Below are 26,402 nucleotides of genomic sequence, written 5' to 3' on the forward strand. Positions count from 1 at the left end.
GCGCACAGGGAGCCCTGCAGAAGTGGTGGATGCAGGACGAAAATAGTTATATGGCTATTTTTACGTTATATTAATCACAAATGTTGTGGGCAATTGAAATTGACAATATAGGTAAAAAGTAATCTTGTAGGTTTCTAGAGTGCCGTGATTTTATTTCTGCCAGCGTGCATGAAAGGATATGCACCACTATTGTTTTTCCTCCCTCTGATTTTCCTAAGTTAATGGTTTAGGGGGGGGAAGGGATGGGGGGCTGCCGTACCGCTATTTGATCGCTGTTGAGCTTTAGGGATCAGTCAGCAACGAGCCGGGCCCAGGGACAGTGAGGGAAGTCAGAGGGAGAACGAATGCTGCTCTATGAGTATCGGAATTAATTTCTGTGCGCAACTGGATAAATCGGTTGGGATCGTATGGTACCAAGGATGAGGACGGTTTACATTTATGATGTCCCTGAAATGGATTCACGTTAAAACGGAATATAGCCTCATTTGGATTTGACATCTGACAAAGCTTTCATGACAGATTTTGGAGCCTGAAGGTAGGTTGTATTATTTTTTGCCCATTGTGTTGTTCCAGTAGTGCGTAAAATAGTTAAAGTGATCGTGTTTTTCGATACTAAATTGACCAATTAGCAGAATACTGTGTTATTTGATATGCTATTATATCCCGATCCGATGGACTTTTAAATACTTAGAATCTGGCAACGCTCGGACACAAATCATTCACTCCTGTGAAAAACAAAAGTAGATCGAACAAGCTAGTATTATTGCCATGAATCAACCAACCAATTTAGGTTGACAAAGATGAGTGTTCTGTCGAATGAATATCTTTATAGATGGCCAAGTACAGATAAGATAACTGTCGAAGTGAGGCACGAATGTTGACTGAAAGTGAAAAGAGAAGACGGGCAGGAGACGGTTAGGAGATCCACGGAGCGCACGGGTGCGTTGTGGCATTAGTTGTTGAGACCACAATTCACCTGCCGTTCATTCAGAACGGCTTGAATAGAGGCAAAAGTAGAGTAATAATGTATAAAGTCCTCCTTTCCTATATTTTATTCTAATGGCAACCAATTATGGTGTGATTCAGTCGATATCAAACCAATCAATGTTGTATTAGCTACCAATAAAAGTAGACATCTTTATTAACATACGGTAGGCTTCGTTACAATCGAAAACCTTACCAGTTACTTAGACTGCAATCGGAACATACACTTAAGCCAAGTTTCCGCATGAAAATGCTATATCACCTATAGTCCTGCTATAATTGTGTATCTATAATTAAGCAAGGATTTAAAAACATTGTAAAAAGGTAGGCTCCCTCAGCTTTCTCTGAGCCCAACCCGGCTACATTAGCGCTTGAATCAATTTAGCATACCCCCATTAGGCTAGTCTACTGGCTTGTCACTGATCTACTGTTGCCCTCCTCACTGTTGTCTTTTGAATTCTTGTGAACGAAAGGATTTACCACGGATCAGTCTTGAATGCTTTTATACCCTCAACAGCACAATACTTGTTTAGAGCCCAGTCTTCAGCTAGTATCCTGTGCTTTAGAAATGCCACACTGTGCCAGTGTACCCACGAATTGTAACCTAAATAACTAGCCTACTATAGCAAAACGGAGTTATCATCTGTGAGAATAGGCTGAGTATTTTAATAGATGTATGCGGCGCGACTGGAGTTGAGGCTACTATTGACAGCAATATAGTGTCCGAAAAGTCAATATTCCACACATTAGATTGTGCGGATCATGGTCTTTTTATTGTTTGATATAAACACACCTGTTTTGTAAAAACGTGGCTTTTAGGCAAAGATGACTGAGCTAAACAGCGGGCAAATTGCTAAATGAAGGTTGGCTAGTTCAGTAAGGCACGAATTCAAGAAACAACGGTAGTTCGTGAAATTCATCTTCCTGATTTTTTTTTTACAAAACTGGGTGAAATCCGTATTCCAAGTTCGGTTTGATAATCATTTCCTTATCAAATTCTTTTGTTAATCAGCTTTCTTGGCCAAAATGAGGAAAAAGGGTGGGGCAGATAATATGGCTTTATGCAGGTGCCACTCAGAAATCAAAATCAACAAATAAAATAATCTGTCTTGTCCCTTTATTTTTGGTCAACCAGTCCGTTAGTATCAGTTCTGTCTTCTGATGTAAGGAGATTGATGCTGTGTGACAGTGAATATTGTCTAAATATTTATAATATCATACATAATAAATAGCAAATGTATTTTCAGAATGGCTGGTTTTAAGATAGCAGACACTTCCCTATTGCCATTTACGTTGTCCTTCATACTTTTGTTTATAAACTATAGTATTTGCACCTTTAGTTAAATGCTAACTGCATTTCATTGGCTCCGTACTTACACTGGGCCACAATAACAAAGTTGAATCTAATCTAATGTTGCGCATAGTAAGGTGCAACAGTTGGCCCAGATATATCCCAACTGAGTATCAAACTGGGTATCAAACTCTCAACCATGTGTAGGAAGTCATGCTGAAACTGAGCCATCAGGGCTGTTTACAGACCAGCTGGCTGCTGAGTTTTCCTCCAGCTCACTGACCACACAATCAGGGAACAACGACCAGAACAGACACCGTTAACCCCCACAGCAGCCAGCTGTGACCCCGGAACAGCCTGCGTTAACCCCTTGAATGGCCCGAGCTAACCTCTGACAGACTGAGGACAGGGCTTGTCCTGGACCGCTGATCTAGGATCTGATAACCAGCCCCAATATCTGATCCATGACTAGTGATCAGGATCAGCCTCTACCTACTCTCCAGGATCAGGAAACTGTGGCCCCTGTAGGACTTGAACTGGAACCCCTTCTCCTCCTACCCCAACTAGCCACATCACCCAGAGGAGCACTGGTAGCTGGTCTGGCCCTACTCCCTCAGAGGAGGCCCAAACCAGCTACCCCTACTCCCCCAGAGGAGCCCCAGACCAGCTACCCTTTACTCCCCCAGAGGAGCCCCAGACCAGCTACCCTTTACTCCCCCAGAGGAGCCCCAGACCAGCTATCCTTACTCCCTCAGAGGAGCCCCAGACCATTTACAAACTACTCCCCCATGAGTAGGGCTGCTGATGGGGGTGGGGTTCCATTGTGTTGCTGTGCCCAAAGCCCCTTTGTTCCCCAGTCACACCTGCAGCTCAGCTCTTTGTGCTCCACTACAGCAGAACTACCGCTGAGAGCAGCCTTTCTCGTGTTTCACTCCTCCTCTCACGAAGGTAGGAAAGGAGAGAAGGAGGGAAGGAAGAGAGAGAGTAGAGGGAAAAGGGAGGGCTGTTGTGGTTGCTAACTCGTAGCAACAAGTCAAGCCACTTCAGAAGTAATCCTGAGGTAAATACACAGCGATTAGGTGTTGTTATTATAGAACAGAGGGAGGCAGCGGTAATCATTTCTCAGCCTGGCTTGACCGTTTTAATCATCTGTCTGAATCCCCTCCAGTGTCAACTCTCTGATTACTTTCTCCAACCTCCCAACAAGACAACAAATTTAGATCATGTTTCCAATTTGGAACAACACATACATCCAGCAACAAACACATAAACACACCGTCACACACACACAAACTCTCCTCAGTCTTGTGTGCAAGCACAACTTTTGCCCGTGCTATCTCTCACCCCTCTAATAAAATTTGCTGTGGATTTAAGTTGAACGGGTGAGTTTGAACTCCTCTGCAGTTCAGTGGTTTCCCAAATCGTTTGTGTTTACAACTCAGCGTGGTGACGATGTCACAATGGGCCCCCCCCGAACGGCAGCCATTGTTCCAACGGGGTTACAAACAGCCCATCACACTCATGGAACAGTCAGCAAACAACACAACCTTGTTGTTTACCTTGTTTTATCTTTTTAGTGGGCCAATTCCTCCAGTGAAGATGGTCTACACGGGGCGGTGCCAGTCTCGGTTCTGGTATAGTTGAACACAAAGAAGTTTAGACGTACACCGAACAAACCAGCTGGGGATGAATCCCATCCAGGAAGACTCAGAAGGCAGTGAGTTGTTTCCTTAAAGCCAGTACGGTTGTTAAATGCGATCTAGAGAAAATGAATAAGGAGGGCTTGGTAGACTGACTAACAAGATGAAATAGCTCACTAGCAAGCCTTCACCTCCCCCCCAACCCCCAGCTCTCTCTTTAAACGGCATGGTTCTGAGCCAAGAATATCAGCAGAGAAAGTGCGTGATTGTAGGACATTGAAAATCCTGTAATAACAGAGGGAGAGAGGGGGCAGGCTGAATAGTCCTGTTGCGTGACTAGCTCTGTCTCGGGGCCTGTCGAGGCCTACACACACACACACACACACACACATGCATACTGGAGGGCAGGAACAGGAGAGCAGAGGAATAGTCAATAGAAAACATGCTGGGCTCACTGGAGATTGAGAAGTAATTTTAGATCGCTGACCTCTGAATGTCTTCTGTTACTGTTTTGCATTAAACTTTCGGAGGAAAGCCTTTCGCCTTGTGGTTGTGCTTTTACCATGCAGGGAATCATAGGAGCAGGCAGTGACTATAGAAAGAGCTGCCCAAGTGTGGTTTTTTTCAGGGGTTTTTTTCCACATAAATGGTTCAGCAAGCCTCAACCTGGGAAAGCTGGGACTTCAAGTTCTGGGAAAAGACAATTATTTTAATGTGAATCAAAGCATGTTGGGGCTTGAGGCAGCCCCGAAGCAAAGTGATACGGCTTTAGAAATTAATATATGAGATTGGGTCTTTATTTAACTCGTTTACTCCCTTAATAGTGTGGTACGATTGTTTTCTCGACATCTGTTGTCGCTGCCTCTAGATTCCCTTGGAAACAAGATGATTCATCTCAAATGGTTTTTCTACGTGCACATTTCAAGACAGTTATGGGCTGTGTGTCTTGTACAGACTGGTTTTGTGGGTCCTTTGAGCCGGTGCCACCCCTAGCCACCCTCCGTAGAGTCCCATTCTTCTCCCTCTACTGATGTAACAAGGGCCAGCTGCAGACAGTTCTCTATGGATCTGTGAGTCCCTCTGCATAGATCTGAGATTCATGTGGGGGAGCCGGCAAATCATTTGTATCTTAATTAGAGAACAGAATCTCCTGCTGCCTCCGCGAGTCATAAATCAGAGGCGTGACGACCTTTTGGGCCGGGTAACGTGGCTCACATTGTGCGGGAACCAAACCTCTAATTTCTCTAATAACTGGACTAATTGGAGAGAAGTGCTGACTTGTCAGGGCTTTGCAGCACTACTGGCTGTCATAATGGCCCTGCTCTTAGAAAAGGCCTGGGCTTCCCACTGAGTGCTGAAGAGGTGTCATTACCTAGACAGAACCGCAGTGTCATGCCAGTCACCCACCCCTCATCTCCCTCACTGTAAAATCAGTCCGTCCACACTCTGACGAGCTCCAACACGGTGACTCCCGGAGCTTCCTGTTCCCTGTGGTAAATGATCTACGTTAACATAGATCAACACACAGGTGCTAATGTATCAGTAGAGTCCATACATCACAAAGGGCAACACTCTCTCGGTGAGTCACATATTCCATAGATCGCTATAGGCTGTGTATGTTTGTGTACATCCATAGATGAGCATAAGAGTGGCCTAGAGCAGACTGATCAGACCTACTTCCCGGTTGGATCAATCAGAGCACTAATGGGCTGGCAGGCAGGGCGTACAGCCAGCTCTGGAGCAGGTGTGCTCTGGGGCTAATTGAAAACGTGTCAATACCGGTGTCGCGTCTGTGTGTATCCACGTGCACAGCGGTGTGCACGCCTGACGATGTGCATTGCTGTATGTATGTCTGTGTACGTGTGTGTTTGTGCGTGTGTCCTCGTGGGCTCCACGCTCATCCGTTCCCCGCCTGTGTGCGATGTACACCGCTAAATTGTTTTTTCCTTTCCGGCACTGTCCTCATGAATAATTTGTTTGCCCTATAAATATTTGAATGTACATTGTTCATTAATATGCACACACAGAGACAGTCTCTAAACCATTGTCCTGCAAGTGGGCGCACACACACACACATACTGTCAGTCATTCAGTTGCTGCTAATTTTACACCCAAAAGTCATTGTTTGTGTGGGTAGCCTTTTTATGAGGGTAAGCCACGCTTTGCGGATGATGTAAAAAATCCCCTTTGTAAAATTCCCGAGCACAAACAGGATCAAAATCACAGATTAGTTAGGTTAAACACCACACACACATGATTCTGATGAAGGAGCAGGTGAGTCCTTTCGACAGGATGTAAGGGAGTTTGGACGTGACTAAAGACAGTGGGGTTCTAAGCAAGACTTGCTGATGAAGCGGTTGTTTCAGCTCCAGAATTAACCTATCAGAGCACAGATGTCCGCAGACAGGGTGCCTGATAGGCTACAAACAGGATGAACTTCCTGTATAGCCTCCCTGCACCCAGACACCCATCGGCCTATTGGCTGACCTTCCCCAGTACAGCAGATGCTGGGAATAGCTGTTAGAGGGATGCCAAGTCCTGCCACTAAGCGCTCAGTCAGCGCAACGGTTCCTGACAGTGTGTGTGTGTGTGTGTTCCAGGTAACATCTCCACCAGTGTGAACCAGGAAGAGTGGTCTTTGAGCAGCCATGGGCCAGAGAGATGGGCTTCTGTTCAGTTTGCTGCTGCTGCTGCTGGCAGCCTCACACACCCTTCATGCAGTCAGCTTCCCCGAAGACAACACACCCCTGGACACTGTCGACGCACACTGTGAGTACACGCACACACACACACACACACACACACACAGAAACACACCACAAACACACTTCCCGAACATTCCAGGCTGTGTGTATATAATGGGACGGTGAAGATGTCTGTTGGGAAGCTAGAAGGAGCAAATCAAATCCATTCTGAGTGAGACGCACCCATGGTAATAAAATTGATCTGGTTCATCTTGGTTTGTAGCGTCGAGTAGATTCCATTTTCCTCCCTCAGTGATGGACTGTGTGATCACTAGAGAGATGTGCTGACCGCGCCTGCCGTAACTCTGGCACACACACACTCACTCGCGCGCACAGCCCAATCCAAGGCATTCATTACATTACTGAAAGATTTCTATAAAGCTGTTACTAACAGCATATTTACGGGTGATCAACACAATCGATCCAGTGTGTGGTCTGGGGCGCATCAGACCAAGCTAGTGTGTGTGTGTGTGTGTGTGTGGTCAGGGACGACCAGTGACTAAGTGTGTGTTGTTCCCCCCAGTCTCCCGGCAGTACCCCGTGTTTAGAGGCAGGGCCTCTGGAAACGAGTCACAACACCGCCTCGACTTCCAACTAATGACCAGAATACAGGACACACTGTTCATCGCTGGCAGGTAAACACTAAAACACACACAAATACACACACACTTCATCATTGGCAAGTAAATAGAGCGGTAAGGTATAAAAAAAAGCTCTTAGCCTTATTGGATCTGGGGAGGTGGGTCCAGGCCTGACACATGAGGTATATGGCAGTATTGATGTAGAGGCGGGTGTATATCACAAAGGCTTGCTGCAATGTCAGATCCACTCCAGTCTCCCGGGATAGCTGCTGTTTATGTCAGACTGCAGGAAATACTAACATTGATGCACGGTACCTTCTAAATAGTGGAAACATTGGTTGTGTTACAGCGCGGTATGTATGTTTCCAAAGCCAGCAATTGTTGTACAAATGTAATGTTAATAGCTAAATAATTGCTAGGCCCATAGAAAATGCATAGGTGCAAGAGAGCATTTTGCTATTCCGTTTGTTTTGGTGTTTGTGGGATGTGCCTGATCTGTGTGTTTCTCTTGTGTGTCACAGGGACCAGGTGTACTTAGTGAGTCTGAGGGAATCCTACAGGAATGAGATCATCCCATACAGGGTAAGACTCTGTCCAGGAGGCCAGGGCAAACCCATAAACACACAAGGGCTTCCTGGGAAAAACAACCTCATAAATCGCGCACCAGTCTTGCAGCTCATAAACGAGGACGTGAAAACACTAATATATGTGTGCGAACGTCCGTGCGCAAGTATGTAGACTGACTTTTCCGGTCCTTTCCGTCTGAAACACAGAAGCTAACGTGGAGATCAGGCCAGGCGGACCGAGAGATGTGTGCAGTGAAGGGAAAACACAGAGTAAGTAACGTAGGCATGTCAAATCATCTCTCATTGACTAATGATTTACCTCAGTGTTCCACTAGCTCCTCTGAGGATTATTATAATTCCAGCTGCCAGTGTGCTAAATCTCTAATGCTGCTCCCTCTTCTAGGACGAGTGCCATAACTTCATCAAAGTTCTGGTTCCCAGAAACGACGATCTTGTGTTCATCTGCGGCACCAACGGCTTCAACCCTATGTGCCGATACTACAGGGTGAGTCTGAAAACCGCTTGTTAGGGAGTCAGATGGCTGAGTGGTTAGGGAATCGGGCTAGGAATCCGAAGGTCACTGGTTCAATTCCTGGCTGTGCCAAATGACTGTGTCCTTGGGCAAGGCACTTCACCCTACTTGCCTCGGGGGGAATGTCCCTGTACTTACTGTAAGTCGCTCTGGATAAGAACGTCTGCTAAATGTAACGTTTACGTGTGAGTGTTTGTGTGTGATAGAGACCGAGGAAGAGAGAGGGGGGGGGGGCGAGAGAGCTTTATTTACGTCTCTGTCTGTGTGTCTTGTGTAATGTTTGTTTGTGTCGGTTCTCATTCAGCTGGACAACCTGGAATTTGACGGAGAGGAGATCAGCGGACTGGCTCGATGCCCATTTGATGCCAAGCAGACCAATGTTGCCCTTTTCGCTGGTATGACAATCACCACCTAAACACACAAACATACACACCCTCCCCCTCCACACACACACAGACGCACACTCGCACACACACTAAATAACGGCTTGTGAGCGATGGCTGAGATGGGACTTTGGCCATATAACGCAGCTCATAGGTCAGGGCCAGCCGTCCTCATTACTGAGATACAAGACAGAGTCCTAAACTCCCGTGTCGTTCCAGATGGGAAGCTCTACTCTGCCACCGTGGCTGACTTCCAGGCCAGTGACGCCGTCATATACCGCAGCATGGGCGACGGGTCAGCCCTCAGGACCATCAAATACGACTCCAAGTGGCTGAAAGGTAAACACACAAGCTCCTCTCTCTCCCCTCCCTTTCCCTGGTGGTCCTGGAGAAACAGGGATCCTGTCAGGAAAGGCTGTTCCTGTCCGGGGCGTCACACGTTCTAGAAGTTACAGTATCCAGGCGCTCCAATGTGTCCCAGTTCCCCAGTGGACATGTCCAGCCCCCCCCCCAGACTATCTAGGTCACTCCCTGGTAGAGACAGCACCAGTGAGCACACTGAAATATTCAAGACAGTGAGCTGAGTGGTGACGATGCAAAAATACTCTCGCCCGTTCTCTTTCAGAGCCTCACTTCCTGCATGCAGTGGATTATGGGAATTACGTGTACTTCTTCTACAGAGAGATTGCAGTGGAACACAATAGCCTGGGCAAGGTAATGTGCATCAACATCCCCCCGCAACTAACGCCATTCTCACAATTCAAACACAAAGTCTAAAATACAGCCATAGAGAGAACTAATGGTCTGGATGTTGTCGGCCTGTACTTGAACCCAGCAGCAACAGTGAAGGCACACAAAGACACACACAGACATAAAGTAAGACATAAAAACACACGCAGACACTACTTCTTACATCTCCCTAGTGGAGTGGATGGTTAGCGTCTGAGTAATAGTTGCGGCCGTGTCCAGATATGCCCATGCATCATTGTGATCTGTGGTGTTCTGGCTAGGCTAGCTGTGTCCTCTCTCCACCCCGTGCAAATTAAAATTGTAGCCTTACTAATGCTAGAAATGACACCTGTGCTGTGATGGAGGTTTGCACTGGTGAATTATTTGCAATGTTTCTGCTGGTTGCTTCACATGCTTCATTTACAGGCTGAGCCCTGGCAACATTTAGAATCACACACACACGGCAGCATACACACACACACACACACACACACGCATAAACACTCAGAGGTCGAGCAATCACAGGACAGCCTATCAGGCGTCCTAAACCCTTGGCCTTAACTAAGAGAATGCCTTAGATAAGAGCACTTACAGGCCTACTTGTGTGCCTCTGTGCATGTGAATGTGTGCCCTAGCGTGTGTGTGTGCGTGTTTGTGTGTGCGTTGCTGCTAGTCCACAGGATAGAGTGATGTATTATTCAATGGATGGAAGTGTTTTAGTGACGCAGAAACTGCAGACTTATTTTCCTCTTCTTTTTTCTGCCCCCCCCCCCCTCTATCTCTGCTGTCTGCCCTCAGGCAGTGTATTCCCGCGTGGCGAGGATCTGCAAGAACGACGTGGGCGGGTCCCAGCGCGTGTTGGAGAAACACTGGACATCGTTCGTGAAGGCCAGACTCAACTGCTCCGTCCCAGGAGAGTCCTTCTTCTACTTTGACGTCCTGCAGTCCATCACTGACATCATCGACATCAACGGAGTCCCGTCCCTAGTGGGCGTGTTCACCACTCAGATGAACAGGTAAAGGCTGAGCCGCCTGTCAATCAACCCACAGATGAACCAATCAGTCGAATGGCACTTTCACGTAAAAACCCCCCCACAAAAATACATTACGGTATTCTACACGTGGAGGTAAATAGAAGGTTGCTTTCCCCCTGGCGTCAAACGTAACCGCCGCCTGTGTTTTGGTTGGTTTAGTATCCCAGGCTCCGCGGTGTGCGCCTTCTCCATGGCAGACATAGAGAAGGTGTTCCGGGGTCGTTTCAAGGAACAGAAGACCGCTGACTCTGTGTGGACTGCCTTCCCAGAGGACAAACTGCCCAAACCCAGGTACCCATTTTGACGGCTTTGCCTCCACACATAAAAAAACAAACACACAACACACCATTAACCATGGAATCAGAATCTGTTTTTTTTTGCCATGTAAGTTAACACAAACACATATTTACTGTGGCAGGAAGGTGCATATTTACTGTGGCAGGAAGGTGCATGGGTCAAAGTGTTTGAGGGCTACGTTTCTCTCTTTACATGACAGCCGTTTAACCTTTCCTTGCGGTTTCCCTGAAATCAAGTCTCTGTCATTAGAGATCTGGTCATGGCTGTTGCTCTGCACACTTGCCAGCTGGCGATTATTAAATAATAAATGATATATAATTAGACTCGATGCATTTTTAACCTGATTGCTATCAGCACAAACAGGTAGGCAAGCCCTATGTCCAAATTCAAAGTCCCCAAGTTGCTAATTACGGATGTAAATCATTTATGGAGGAGAGTCACGCGGGCTGGATATTTCTCCTCTGGATTACCACCGAGTGTTATTGTGATCCCAATAAACCCCCCCAGCTCTTCTCTGTACCACGCCCCCTATTCAGTACAATTGAATGGACTCAACTGTATTGGTCCCTGAGGGGTGCTGTGGTGTGACCTCTGACCCTGCGTGTGTCCTGTCTCAGGCCTGGCTGCTGTGCGGGTCACGGCGCCGCTGAGAGCCTCAAGAGCTCCATCGAGTTCCCCGACGACACCCTCATGTTCATCAAGTCCCACCCCCTCATGGACGTCGCCGTTCCCTCCATGGGCGACGAGCCCTGGTTCACCAAGACACGCGTCAGGTGAGACGGACACACGCGCAGCACAGGCGCCCCGAGCACACACACACACACACACACACACAACGATGAGGCTGAAGCCTTACCGCAGCAATCTGGGTTGGAATGCGGCCCTGGCCCTTTGCTTCCATGTCGTCCTCTCTCTCTCTCCCCCCCCCTCTCTCTCTCCCCCCCCTCTCTCTCCCCCTCTCTCTCTCTCCCCCGCCCTCTCTCTCTCCCCCCCCCCTCTCTCTCTGCCTTTGCTGTCACACGTCATTTAAAACGGTCTAACACAGCACGAAAAATGCCCAGAGAATCGACATACACCACCATGTTTACAAGGCCTGACTAACTATGCTGTCTGACCCGTGTGCGTGCAGGTACAGGCTGACAGCGCTGGCTGTGGACAATGCTGCCGGGCCTCACAGGAACTATACGGTGGTGTTCATCGGCTCTGAGGCTGGGGTGGTGCTCAAGGTCCTGGCTAAGACCTCCACCTCCTCCATCAACGACAGCCTGCTGCTGGAGGAGATTGATGTCTTCAACAAAGCCAAGTATGCAGGGTTCTGTCTGTCTGTCTCTCTCTCTCTTTCACGCTTTCTCCTCTTCAACTGTTTGTTTTCTCCCTGACCTCCTCCTCCTTGTTCGGAAGAGGCATAGGTAGCTTTGTTTCAGGTGTGAGAGTGAAGTGGCGCAGGTGTGTGTGTGTGTCAGTCAGAAGTGACAGTGATAAACTGTGGTGAACCCCTTTGTGGTTCCTTCTCGCAACAGCTGATTAGATCTAGTGAGTGAAACAGTAGACTGCCCTATCGGGCTAAACGTTGGGTCAGGTTACTTATCTTTTCCCTCTCTTTATCTCTCTCTCTCTCTTTATCTGCCTCTCTTTATCTCTCTCCCCAGGTGCTTGTCTAATCGTGAGGATGACAGGCGTGTTCTCTCCCTGCACGTGGACAAAGAGACGCACAGTGTGTACGTGGCCTTCTCGAGCTGCGTGATCCGCATGCCGCTGAGCCGCTGTGATCGCCACACCTCCTGCCATAAGTGAGTCTACACACACACACCACACACACACAACACACACACACACAACACACACACCACACACACACACCACACACACACACAGCCACCGACGTAAACAAAAGGAAGAAAAAAAACCCCCCAAAAACAAAGGTGACTTTCAGGTTACATGTCAAGTCATGCGTTTTGTTTCCCGTTGAATGGCATAAGAAGCAAAAATAATAAACTGGGCCTGGTCTCCTTGTGGTTAATGTTCAGTCAGGCAGGTTTTTAATGATTATGGTACCGTGATGTAATGGTACACTGTTTCCCAGTATTGTTTAACCCTGTGTGGTGTGCCAGTGTACTGGGTGAGTCTGACCAGGGTGTGTCTGGTCGCAGGTCCTGTGTAGCTTCCAGGGACCCCTACTGTGGCTGGAGGCCCCATGGAACATGTGAGAGGATTCTGCCTGGAGTCCTGTGAGTACTTCACACATGGAGACAGATCTTGTAAAAACTACGCACATGAGGAGTGACACTGACTTTATACGTCTTGTCTTTTTCTCTCCATATCTCTCTGTCTCTCTCTTTCTCCGTATCTCTCCTTGTCGCTCTCTCCATATCGCTTGCCGTCTCTCTCTTTCTCTCAGGACTGGGTATGAGCAGGATGTTGACATCGGGAATACAGCCCATCTTGGAGACTGTCATGGTAAGATCTTTATGTCGATCCATTATATCGAATCCATTCACCTTCACACATACACACACACACACCACACCAGGCATACACACAAACAAACCCATCTCCACACACGCCATAAGCCTTCACATCACTTATCATAACCACACCAGTAACCTGTCCTTACATAACTCTATGTGTAGTATATTAACACACACATACATGCCCTCCTGTTACTAATGCCACTTGGGCATCAAAAAATCGACATGAACACATGCTCCGAGTTAGCGGGTATCGCTGGCCCCGCCAGACAAGAAAAGACTGAGTTCAGTTGACAGGACGTGGGAGGAAAAACTGAAGTAGCATATTTTGAACGCATCCTGGTTTCTGTGTTGGGCCAGCTTGAACTGCAGGAGTAGAACCCAGAGCAGGACCAGAGGATGAACCTCCAGAGTACAGGACTGGGAGAGAAGCTCTGTTAGCGCTTCAGAGTGCTTAGCCAGTATGATTATGAAAGTGCACTCTCTAGTTGTTAGGGTATCGTTGCTCTGGACTTCATTTGGATACTCCGTTATACTGATTTTCCTGTTCTTTTAATTCTTTTAGCATTTTTGGCTACTACGTCATCGCCAGATTACAAATCATTTGGCGACCCAACCTCTGGTTAGTTTGAAACTTTACTCAAATGTTTTTTTTTTTCTTTTTCCTTTGAGTTCAGCATTTACAAACCTCCCCTTTTCTCCTCCTGCTGCTGGTTACTCATCTTTCTTAACCGATCTTTCGTCATCACCTCATCTTTTTCATCATCATGGTCATAAATCTCCACCAACTACGTCACAGGACTACATCAGTGCTGTCGCACACTTTCTATTACCTCAACTTCCTGTTTCCTTCCTGGTTTACCTCCTGCATGCCTGTTCGGCCCCTCCCTTTTATGACATCATCAGTGTTGTGTACGAGTCTCCTGTCACCCTCGTAGAGTCAGCTCTCACCTTTCCCCCCTCTCAACTGTCTGAGGCAAACTAATGTACAAATGTTTTACTGAACATTGGAATTTCCAATTCTTGAGAAATATTTTCAATAGGCTATTTTACAGCTTTTTGGTGGAAAAAGTAGCCCTTAAACCATACAATATAATACAAAATAACTATAGAATATAATCAGGGACATTACCACAAAGCCTTATGTTTTACTAAACTAACCCAAAGTGTCCATCGGCCATGCCTACTAACACTGGTTAACAGTATGCTTTATCCACGTGTCTGCACTGTTTGTTAACAATTTGTTTGTCACCACAGACATGGAGTTGTCCTCAACGCCAGTCACTGGCCAGCCCAGTGGGCCCATAGATCCCCCTGTTCTCACCCCCACTCAGAGCCCCAGCCCTGGGCCTGAGGCTGGGGCTGGGGCTGCTCCAGAGCTCTACGGCTCTGGCTTTGTGCTGCAGGATGACCCAGGCACCTCTCATTCTTTAGAGTCACTCCCAGGGGGCCCAGAGGGTAAGGCCCATAGGGGGAGAACCAGCACGCTGCATGGAACCCTGTCTGATAGCTTCCAGCTGCCACACACACGCACTCTATCTCTCTGTCTCTCTCTCAAACACACACAAACTATCTCTCTGTCTCTCTCTCTCTCTCTCAAACACGCACTTTATCTCTGTCTGTCTGTCTGTCTGTCTCTCTCTCTCTCTCTCTCTTTCTCTCTCTCTCTCAAACACACACACTCACACATCTCTCTCTCTCTCTCTGACACACACTTGCTCTTTTAGCATACTCGGACACATTCTCTGTCAGACACACAGACACACAGTCACACGAGCACACAGGCAGCTATCCAGGATTTCCATCAGCTGGCATGGCAGATTTAAATCTTTCTTTCTCTTAATTTAGTTTCATATGATTTTGTATCTTTCAGTTTTATGTTGCCATGCATTTATATTTTCTAATTCATACATAGTTTTCAATTTATTCAATGTATTTTTATTAATTTTTTTTACATGGTGAAAATGTCTTACTTTCTTTTTCCCATCCTCCTTTTTTCTTCACTTTTAATCATTAAACCCTCTTCCATCCACACTTTCTTTCTGGAAAAAGCTTTTTCTTTGGGACTACTTCCTCTCTGTGCCCTTCCAGGTCTTTTGAACAGGGTGTCGTAGGGTAAAAACCCAGTATGTAGATCACTCCCCAGGCCTTCTCCAGCCCTCCAGCACCTCTTTAGATGCCTAACTCTGCTAATGTCTGTGGTTACTAACAAACCTTGAGTCTAGTGACACACCTAGAGCAAACTCCACCGCACGCGTCTGGAAACGAGTTTTGAGGATCTCTCCGGTTCTGCTTTATTTTTCTCTGAAAAGGGGGGTCCGCTTTTCTATCCTTCTAACGTAGTGACATGCATGCGGTCAATAGGAAACAATCTGAAACGAGTGGGTATGACAGCGCAACAACCAACGTCTTCATTTTCGACTAACATAGCACTACCTACCTTCTGTTGATGGGCTCACTTGTGTCTCGGGCACCTGATCCTTTCTGCCAATTTTCACCATGTTTTCCAGTTCCTACATTCTCAGGTGTTACAGCAGTTACGGTTCGCAAAAATAAATTAAACAAAATGTGTGAAATCAGATCATGGATGAATGTTTTTGAATTTGGCACAAGCTGACAGGCAACCTTTGGGGGGTAAAGGCAGAGACCATGCATGGCTGTGGCAGTGTTCACACACACACCCGCTCAGGAAGTGGCCTATAAGGAGCACTATGATTGACCGCGTCAGGTGTGTTCAACCAATGCCTGTGTCTGTTTGTAGGCGTGTGGGAGATCCAGGCAGGAGAGGCCAACCAGATGGTCCACATGAACATCCTCATCACCTGTGTTTTCGCGGCCTTCCTCCTGGGGGCACTGCTCGCTGGCCTGGTGGTGTTCTGCTACAGAGACTCCTTCCTGCGCAAGCCCAGGCACGTCCACAAGGACACCGAGTCTGCCCCGTCCTGCTCCGACTCGACCGGAAGCTTTGCCAAGCTCAATGGCCTCTTCGACAGCCCTGTGAAGGTACCTAGAATCGAAAGGAAACATGTCTTAACTGTTTCGAATAACAGTAGCGCATACCATTTTTATACTAAGTGGTGTTGGCTGGTGTTTGAAATCTTCCTTCCGCTGTTTTCCTTAGGAGTACCAGCACAACATAGATACTCCCAAGCTCTACACCAACCTGCTGACCAACGGCAAGGACCTCAACACACCCAACGGGGACACGAAGACCATGATCCTCCGGGACGGCTGTCAGCCCCCCGAGCTGGCCGCTCTGCCCACGCCGGAGTCCACCCCCGTGCTCCAGCAGAAGGGACTGCAGCCCATCAAGAACCAGTGGGAGAGGGCGCACGGCAAGGTCAACAGCTCCCGCAAGGAGTCCAACTCGGCCCCCAAGAGTCCTCAGTTTCTCCCCTCCTCCTCCCCGCCGCCCCCTCACGCCACTGCCCACCACCCCCACCCTGCTCTGGGCCACTCCCACATCCCCAGCGCGGTGGTCCTGCCCAACGCCACGCACGACCACTGCGGCGGTAGCGGCGGCGGCGGCCACAGCAATGGGGAGGACACACTGCCGCGCTCCGCCGACAAGAAGCAGAAGAACGTGGATCTCCAGAGCGCGCCTGCTCAGCCTAAAAGCAGCAGGAAGGAGCAGAAGAAGACCGTGGACGCCAGGAACACCCTCAACGACCTGCTGAAACACCTCAACGACCCTGGCGCCAACGTCCCCGTCGGCTCCAAGGGGATCCTCCAGGGGGACGGCTCGGGCCCCAGGCCCAGGCAGCACCTCATGCTGGAGCCCATGGAGGCCCTGACCGAGGTGCCTCCCAAGGTGCCCAGTCGCGAGGCCTCGCTGTACTCGCCCTCCTCCTCCCTGCCCAGGCACAGCCCCACCAAGAGAGTGGACGTGCCCATGCCCTCCAGCCCCACCAGCCCGACGGGCGGCATGGGCATGGGGGGCACCCTGGAGAGGCAGAGAGGGGGCTACCACCTGCACCGGAGCTCCTCGCAGAGGCACTCTCTCACCTCGCCCAACGGGGTGACCATGGGCGTGTCTCTGTCCCGCCAGCACAGTATGAACAGGGGGGGCTACATGCCCCCCACGCCCCCTTCCAGACTGGACTCCCATGGGGGAGCGATGGGGATGGGGCTGCACTCGCCCCATTCGCCCCACTCGCCACACCCCCCCTCAATGTCCCGGCAGAGCAGTTACAGCGGCCACGGCTCACTGCCCCGCACCGGGGTCAAACGGACTCCGTCGCTAAAGCCAGACGTCCCCCCCAAACCAAACGGTTTTGTGCCCCAGACTGAGATGAGGACACAGATGAGGGTGGTGAACAAGTTTAGCTACTAAAAAAAAGAGCGTTGACATTTTGCGGCGGGCGGGCTGGGGGTGGTGGTGTGTGCTCTTTCTAGGACTACATCCAGAAGAAGACGTCTTGAAAGCTGGCCCTGAGAGGGGTTCTTCAAGGCATAGTGTTTACCAGGGGTGGGGGCTGTTCCCGAAACATTCAGACGCACATTCATTCAGAATCAAAAGGGAAAGTGACACATGGTCCAAGATGCTAGGAGGGGAATATCTACCACCCCGGGTTTCTCCAACTCCCATCATCATGTCATGCAGGAGGCTGGTCCCCCCCAACACACCCCCTTCCCCCGGCCTGGAACACAGAAGGATCCGGTAGTTTTGGAACCAGGGCTTCACCAGGGTCCGGTGGTTCCTGGGTGTGCAGCCTGTGTTTGGAGGTCTTCCACACCTGTTGGTGTGCGACGCCAGGTAACCCACCTGTGATACCGGGTCCGACACAGAAAAAGACTTGAAGAACGGCTCTCACTCCCCCTGAGCGCCGTCTGTCCGTCTTCCCGCTGATGTGAACTTCACAGAGGATCGCCGAGTCTGCGTCCCTCAGACAGCTGCTGTTGAGGAGCTTACACTTCGCTGCAGATGAGTGTCACTGGTCAGTACTGTCTGCCAGGAGCGTGGACAGCAACACAAGTTTCTAGCTGTTTGTATTTCCGAGTGTATGTGTGTGTGTGTGTAAGATGGCTGGAGTTTGACCAGGCGTTTAACCATCTCTCACGAGCCACACAGACGCACGGCCAAGGTAGAGGCCCAAACCTTAGACCTGCTACACTGTCACTGTCTTTCAACTCCAGGACTAATGTCTACAACATGGCTGTATGCGTATGAAAGTGTCTGTGCGTGACCTGGATGTTCTAACAGGCCACTAGCATAGCAACTTTGTAACTCACTGGGATTTAGCAACACATTCGCTGCTATCGGTTTTAAATTAAACTCCTTGTAGTTTGTTTGGGCCTTTGATGCATAGATTTCATACAGGCCAGGATGTCTCCTCGTGTGTGTGTGTGTGTGTGTGTGTATGTGTGTGTGTGGTGGTGTGTGTGAAAGAGAGCTAGTGTGTGTGTGTTACTGTGCTGAGGCCCACACTTCAGCAGTGCACCGTGCTGGTGTTCTGGGCGGATGGCCATTCTAGGAGAATATCTCCTCCGTCCTCAACGGAAAGACGTTGGCTTTGGCGGACACGTTTCCAGAGGCCTAGTTCTCTTTAAATGTAGCAACGGTTTTAACTCTCTCGCGCAAACTAGTATATCGAAATGTTTTGAAGATGCTGGTTTTGGTGTTTTTCTTACTCATGAATAGGTCCAATATTTCTTTTCTGATGCACCTCAAACTGGGTTCCTTTATGTCGATGTTGAAAGCATTCTGTTCTCTCGGCCAGACCCATAGCAGAGTGTGTCTGAGTTTTCAGCCCTGGAAGTCAAGTTTCCGGAGCTGGTGTTTGACCCCCGTCGCAAGAGTCAGTGTAGGTTATATCCTCTCTGTAACGGCTCCTGCAGCCCTGGGAGTGGCCAGTGTACAATCGCAGCAACATCTACCAATGTGTCCCAATGAGTCATGCTGGTAATGACAAGATCCTGTACATATTATAAATATATGAGTATAAATATTTTTTGGCAAGTGAACCTGAATCTGTGCATCGTGTGCCTTATTCAATGAATGATCCATATACTGTAAAACTGTAATATAAAAAAAAAACTTCAATTGAATCCAAAATCAGTCACACAGTATACACATTTCCAAATTGAAAGAATTCCCCACGTCCAAACTGCAACGATCCTGAATGGAGAGATTTAGACACAAACATTCCAATCGTAGAGTGCAAGCTGATGAACAGAGGTCCGAATCTCTTTTACAACCTCATTCCTTCCTTCTGTGGTCGTGCACAGCTGTCACACACCGGTGCCATGCAGTGAATGTATTATCACGACAGAGAGACGGAGTCTGTCTTCACGTTACCCTCCTGACGCTCCTACACCCTGCTTTCTCCAGGAAAACTACGTACAAACCAATTTGGGCTGTTCGGAACCAATTTGTTTCCGATTTTTTTTCTTCTTTTTTTTTCGGGTGGGGCAGTGGTCATGCAGTAACAAAACGGAGGCAGTGATTGGCTGGCATGAAGTGGATGGAAGGGGATATTAGGAAACACTCTTTTTCTCAGAACGTGAGGTGTATTATGGAGCTTTCATCTTTGAGGGGACAAGTGGCAGTTGGGAGCCCAAAGCCACATTTTGTGTTTACATGATGATTGTATGTTAAGACTCTGCTCTCAGTAACTCTCTGATGTAACCAGTGTTTCCCAATGGCTTTCACTCTCACCACACTCAAAATGCAAACACACACACACACACACACACACACACATACTCCATTGCAGAGACTGGCTGTGCTCAGCTGCCTTGTACATTGCAATATGAACTGAATCTTTGTGTTGCAATTTCAATTAAAGCCTTTATATTTCAGTCGATGCTCTGTGTACGTGCAAATGAACCAGAATTGTCTCCAGTTTTGTTTTTAATACTGTGCAACATAGCAGAACAGACAGCTTTATGTTCTCCTGAGTGTTTGAGCTTGTAGATATGTTGTAAAGTTGTACTGTGAATGTGTACATAATTATGTCTTTTGTTTCAGGATATTTTCTGTTGATTTTTTTTAACACAGCATGTATAGTTGAAATAAAATATTACTGCACAGAACACCTGGAGTCATGCTTGCCTCCCTCTACTTGACACGTAAATAAATATACATTTTGATGGGTGGGACATGCTGTAGCTAGAGTTGATTTGAGTTGAAAGATGGCCCTTAGCAAGGTTTCCAATAACAAAAATAGTTCAGAGACGTTTAGATGTTGCAGTGCTGAGGGCTATTTTTAGATCCTGGTTGTTTTGAAGTTAGGGGCCAGTGGAGAGTCAACCACTCCAGATAGCATGTGGGAAACATTCCAAAATCGTTTGTAGCGGCAGAAACGAACATCTGGTCAAAGAACTGCACTGGGCTTAAGATCTGAGACTCTGCCTGATGCCAAGCTGAACACACACACACACAGTCACACACACAGTCACAGACCAGCTCAGAGCACAGCAATGAGATTGGATCTGTGACTGAGAACCAGGCCAGAACGGTTCAGGCACCGCTTTTATCCCAATTTAAAGATTTGCTGAATAGCCGATAATTACACTAAGAAATGTAATATCCACTGAGAAATGACAAACACACACACACATTCAGAGCCCTGCTTCTCAGTGTGATTCATGGGGTTGTCATTACTGTTGCAGACAGAGTGGTATTTAATGGATCCTCTCTATGGGCAATTCTTCACTGTCCTGAGATGTAACACAGACATAAGGAGAACGTCCATCTGAAGGTCAGTTAGCGCTTGAACTCTGAAATATGAACGAACAGATGAAATATTGACCTTCCTCAAAGTCAGAATAAACTAAATTAAAAATGTCGCTAACGCTACCAAAGAATGTGTGAGTGCTTACTTTTGGAGTGCCACTCGGCAAGACAACAGCAGAAACAAGAAAAGGCTTTTTATGTGCGGCAAGTGTTTTTCCTGTGAATACGTAGCTGGCCAGGGAAGATGGCTGCTTCCAGAAGGGTCCTCTGGGTAGTGTGTTTGAGCAGGGGCCATTGTGGCACGTCACTGCCATCACAATGTTGACACAAGTGCTCCTTCGTGTGCTTTCAGCAGGTCCCCCTGAAAACTCGCGCCTACCGGCAACACTGACATCTTCCCAGGCCTTCCCCTCCCTCCTCTCCCCTCCAGAACGCTCCTTTTTTCACAGGGCAGTGGCACATTTCCCCTGGGTAGTTTTCTGAGAAAGTGAGCTATGAAGTAATGCAGGGTAGAGGGGGGCAGGCTAGGAATGGGGCCCGGAAAGGCTAGGACTAGGGCCCGGGCTGGAGGGCTGGAGGCCGTGCATAAGGGCCTTTTCCCTTTCTGACCCTATTTTAATGCAGGTCGCGGTCCCTCGTCTCATCAGATGCCCTCGCTAAAGAAGAAAACACACAGAGGGATCCTGTCCCCATGTCATCCGCCCGCCCAGGCCACACGCCTCTGCTCCTCTGGGTTGGTTGCCAAGGGAATCGAAAGTGTGTGTGTGTGGTCTGTGTCTAGAGCCCAGAGCCCAGACCAGCTAATGCTCGGTTCAAGTCGAGCACACCAATGTCATATGGACACAAGCGGAAATAAGTGAATTACAGTCGTGGTCCAGTTAGGAAAGTCCACAGTAGGTAGCCCAACAGACAACAGCAACCGTGGCACTATAATAGAGCCCACACACACGAGCAGCAACACACACACAAACACAGAGTGATCCAATTGTCCACCCCTCTCATCTCCGAGCCTGCTATGTCTTTTTCTCTCTCTCTCAGATCTTCCCCGCAGACTCTCTGTAGAGTTTTAAAGGTAGCAATTATGCCAGAAAACACGGCTTGTTCATCTTTTTCCTCTCAAGCGTTGGCAGCTTGAACCTGCAATTACAATGCCCTGTCATGTAGAGGTGTCTGAAAGGTTATTGGTGGGACTGTCTGAGGACCTATCCTCTTCTGTCTCGTAAAACCTGTGTGGGTTCAACTTTAAGCATATACTGTATGGAGCATATATGAAGGGAAAGAGGCCATTTCCAGGGCTGTGGCACAGCCAAACACTAGATTGTTCTGTGCTGTAAAGACATTTACATTTAGTCATTTAGCAGACGCTATTATCCATAGACAATACTAAAAACCACCCAGCAAGATACACACAACCCTTAGAGAGAGAGAGAGAGAGAGAGAGAGAGAGAGAGAGGTTATATATTATAGGTTATATATCATTATATAACCTAGTGTATGTGCGTGTGTATGTGTATGTGTGGGTATATACGTGTGTATATATGCGCGTGGGTGCGTATGCACGTGTGTATGCGTATGCATATATGTATGTGTATATATATGTGTATATATACATACGTGTGTGTATCTATTTACTTATTTATGTATTTATTTATAGCGATTATTTGGCAACATTAATAATATACCAACTTGAATGATAATTACATGGATACAAGTTGTACACCTGTATGGTGTAGCTACACGTATGTATATGTTACTGTAAACTGCTGTGTAAGTCTCTCTGTATGTAAGTGTATGAAATATATATAAGGCCATGATTTACATTGATTAATATTTCTGTAATTCTACCGTTGCTTTGGCAATATGAACAATTGTTGTTTTTCATGCCAATAAAGCCCTTTGAACTGAACTGAACTGGAAGAGAGAGAGAGGACGAGAGAGAGCGAGAGAGAGAGAGGAAGAGAGAGAGAGGAAGAGAGAGAGAGGACGAGAGAGAGAGAGAGAGAGAGAGAGGAAGAGAGAGAGAGGAAGAGAGAGAGAGGACGAGAGAGAGAGGACGAGAGAGAGAGGAAGAGAGAGAGAGGAAGAGAGAGAGAGGAAGAGAGAGAGAGGACGAGAGAGAGAGATGTTTTAAGTGATGACAAGAAAGGGAGATTTATTACATAAATATTCCGACCTCCGGCTGAATGAAGATGTTTAGAATGTGTGTGAGAAATATGCAAAGTACGAATCAAAGATCATCCATGGCACTCTGCTTGCCACTCTCACCCTCTCACTCTTTCACCATCTCACCCTCTCACTCTTTCACCATCTCACCCTCTCACTCTTTCACCATCTCACCCTCTCACTCTTTCACCATCTCACCCTCTCACTCTTTCACCATCTCACCCTCTCACTCTTTCACCATCTCACCCTCTCACTCTTTCACCATCTCGCTCTCTCACTCTTTCACCATCTCACCCTCTCACTCTTTCACCATCTCACTATATCACTCTTTCACCATCTCGCTCTCTCACTCTTTCACCATCTCACCCTCTCACTCTTTCACCATCTCGCTCTCTCACTCTTTCACCATCTCACCCTCTCACTCTTTCACCATCTCACCCTCTCACTCTTTCACCATCTCACCCTCTCTCACTCTCTCTTTCAATAAGCCTCAGCCAAGCTACGCTCTTAATTACACCCAACCCACAGCACCAGCCTTTATTACAAAGAGGTGGAGGGAAGGGGGGGGGGAATTAGAGGGAGGGATGGAGGGGGAGATGGAGGAAGGAATGAAGGAGTAGAGGATTTGATTAGATTAGAGGGAGAAATGGAGGGATGGATAGAGGGAGAGAGAGGGAGGGAAGGAGAGCTCCACAACAGGTCAAATGAAGTTCTTTCAACCTTTAATCACAACATATTGTTTGTGTAAGTGTGTGTGACTGCCATAAGACCTTACTTATTAGAGATAAGTGTGCAGAGGTGGTGTTAGGTGACAGTACAAGACCTGTTCTACTGTGACACACAACCAGTTTGTCATGAGAATACAGACCTAAATGTATGTTTTGCTGGTCCTCGAAGGATCACTGATAAACTGATAAGTTCAGAAAACAGTTCAAATCTATTCACAGTAAATATATTTTTTCAGCTTCGTCATTCCACAGAGGGTTGCCTGTGTCTGGGCAAATAGTAATATATTATTTTGTAATACACTTAGTGTTTCATCATTCTACTGCTCTTTCCGTGGAGTCCCTGTTGGCAGGATAGATCGTTTACATATTGCAAATTCTTGCTAACCCTAAGGACACTCACCCAGTCCTTCACCTGAGTCAAGCTCACTGCTTAAGAAGACAGAGATCAGCAGGGGGGGGGGGGGGGAGATAGACATCTGTTTAATGTGGTTATTAAATATGCTGCACAGCACAGGCCTATGCTCCAAAACCCGCAGGTAAAGATGCTTACCTGTCACGTTTCATCTTTGGTGCATGTGTGTGTGTGTGTGTGTGTCCATGTGTGCTATACACAAGCAACAGCTTGTGAGACACGTACACTTTGATGAGTCAGCACACACCTGAGTTTGTGCGTGCGAGCAGTAGACGGATAGAGTCTGTGACAACAACAGAGCACCAAGACAAAGGAGTCACGCAAAGCACATGCAAACACAAACACACACATATACACACCCACAAACACACACAAACACACACTTACACATCCAGTCTACTCTTCTTTCACACCCTTCCACTTCATCTTCCAACTTTGACACCGGAGCTTTCCAAAGGACACTTGGTGAACCTCCAGACTGGTCTCACCCTCTCCCACAAACCCATCCTTGCTCTCAGAATTGGTATGACCAATGTGCTAGGGCTGCCATTTCCAGACACTATCGCACACACGCACCTGAACACAGCCCTGAACACAGCCCTGAACGCACCCCTGAACGCAGCCCTGAACGCAGCCCTGAACGCAGCCCTGAACGCAGCCCTGAACGCAGCCCTGAACGCAGCCCTGAACGCACCCCTGAACGCAGCCCTGAACGCAGCCCTGAACGCAGCCCTGAACGCAGCCCTGAACGCAGCCCTGAACGCAGCCCTGAACACAGCCCTGAACACAGCCCTGAACACAGCCCACGCCAACAAGAACGAGATCAGACACATCTGCTGAGAATGTGGGAAAAAACCCTGGCATGAACACACATACACTTATGTTATGGAGTTATGGACTACATTATGTTGACACACCAGAGTTTGTGTACATAAGTACATAAACAACAAACAGAGCTTCTCCAACCGATCAGTTAAATGACTTAAAACAGTATTTAACACAACACACAGTTCTCTGTTAAGAGTGAGTATGTTGAGGACCATGGTGGGTGAGTCCGGTGTGAGGGTATTACCTTTGTTACTTAGCTTCATTGAACATAGCTGGGATCTGACACTGGCCAGCAGCACTATCATAGCACCCCTACCTGCATCAGTGCCAGAGAAAATGTGTTCTCCCGGCAGAGCAATGAGTTTATGTTCTGTCCACATCAGCCAGCCGCATGGCTGCTGCATCACAGCCCCCTCCTCCCTAGAGCCCCCCCCCACGCTGTTCATCATCCACAGAAGAAATTAGATGCCTGCTCTAAAGGAACAAAACACACCTCTCTCTCTTTCTCTCTCCCACTCTCCTTCCTTTTTCTCCCACTACTTGTCCTTCACAGTCCCTCTCCCCCTCCCCCTCTCTCTCCCTCTCTATCCCTCTCTCTCCGCCTCTCCTTCTCTCTTCCCCTCGTCTATCTCTCTCAATTCACAATCTCTTCCCATCTCTCTCTTTCCCTCTTTCTGTCTCACCCTCTTTCTCTAAACTGAACACTGTCTCTTTGTACTAAGCACCATCACTTCAAATCCAGAAGACAAGGGCATACTGAGGGAGGGGCCGATGGAGGGGGGGGGGTGAGAGAGAGAGGCAGACTGGGGGAGGGGGGGTGAGAGAGAGAGGCAGAGCGAGGGAGGGGGGGTGAGAGAGCGAGGCAGAGCGAGGGAGGGGGGGTGAGAGAGAGAAGCAGAGCGAGGGAGGGGGGGTGAGAGAGAGAAGCAGAGCGAGGGAGGGGGGGTGAGAGAAAGGCAGAGCGAGGGAGGGGCAGATGGAGGGGTGGTGAGAGAAAGAGGGAGAAAGAGGAGGGATGGAGCAATCGCCAAGACGTTGCGCAACAATCCTCACCCTATCCAACTGGAAGAATCATCGCTCGAAAACAAGCCGACATCCTTCCAATCGCATTGGCACAGAGGTCAAGACTTAGTGAGCAGGAACCAACCCCGATATCACAGGCCTTTCATCCCTATGGTAGGGGCAACCTAGAGCCCTAAAGAATCATTATTCCTATTTGCGTGGTTCTTTTTAGACAACAGGTTGGCTCCCCCCAATACGAGTCCAAGCAACACGAACAAACAAAACTAACATAACGTGTGGAGAGAAGCCAGCCTCACAGCGTCAGTCCAGACAGAACACTCT

The 26,402-nt window shown here is 48.1% G+C and overlaps 1 protein-coding gene and 1 long non-coding RNA gene across 2 annotated transcripts in view; one reads left to right on the forward strand and one right to left on the reverse strand.

The window, feature by feature from the left end:
* Nucleotides 1-26,402, reverse strand: part of LOC146246612 (uncharacterized) — a 132,770-nt gene that overhangs the window by 89,427 nt on the left and 16,941 nt on the right. The window contains exon 2 of the long non-coding RNA XR_014732219.1: nt 16,072-16,256. This is a non-coding gene — a long non-coding RNA (uncharacterized LOC146246612). The remainder of the gene's footprint in view (nt 1-16,071; nt 16,257-26,402) is intronic.
* On the forward strand, nt 314-20,284 carry sema6d (semaphorin 6D). Its single transcript, XM_084681798.1, has 20 exons — nt 314-535; nt 6,516-6,684; nt 7,183-7,294; nt 7,762-7,822; nt 8,014-8,076; nt 8,210-8,311; nt 8,643-8,733; nt 8,941-9,060; nt 9,347-9,435; nt 10,249-10,466; nt 10,644-10,775; nt 11,399-11,554; nt 11,911-12,084; nt 12,431-12,571; nt 12,932-13,009; nt 13,180-13,238; nt 13,815-13,871; nt 14,507-14,707; nt 16,011-16,252; nt 16,371-20,284. The coding sequence occupies exons 2-20, from the start codon at nt 6,564-6,566 to the stop codon at nt 17,580-17,582; spliced, it is 3,429 nt and encodes a 1,142-aa protein (XP_084537924.1). The 5' UTR covers nt 314-535; nt 6,516-6,563; the 3' UTR covers nt 17,583-20,284.

The sequence above is a fragment of the Hypomesus nipponensis genome, chromosome 19 (assembly GCF_054491055.1).
Source record: "Hypomesus nipponensis isolate SF chromosome 19, ASM5449105v1, whole genome shotgun sequence".
Taxonomy (NCBI): domain Eukaryota; kingdom Metazoa; phylum Chordata; class Actinopteri; order Osmeriformes; family Osmeridae; genus Hypomesus; species Hypomesus nipponensis.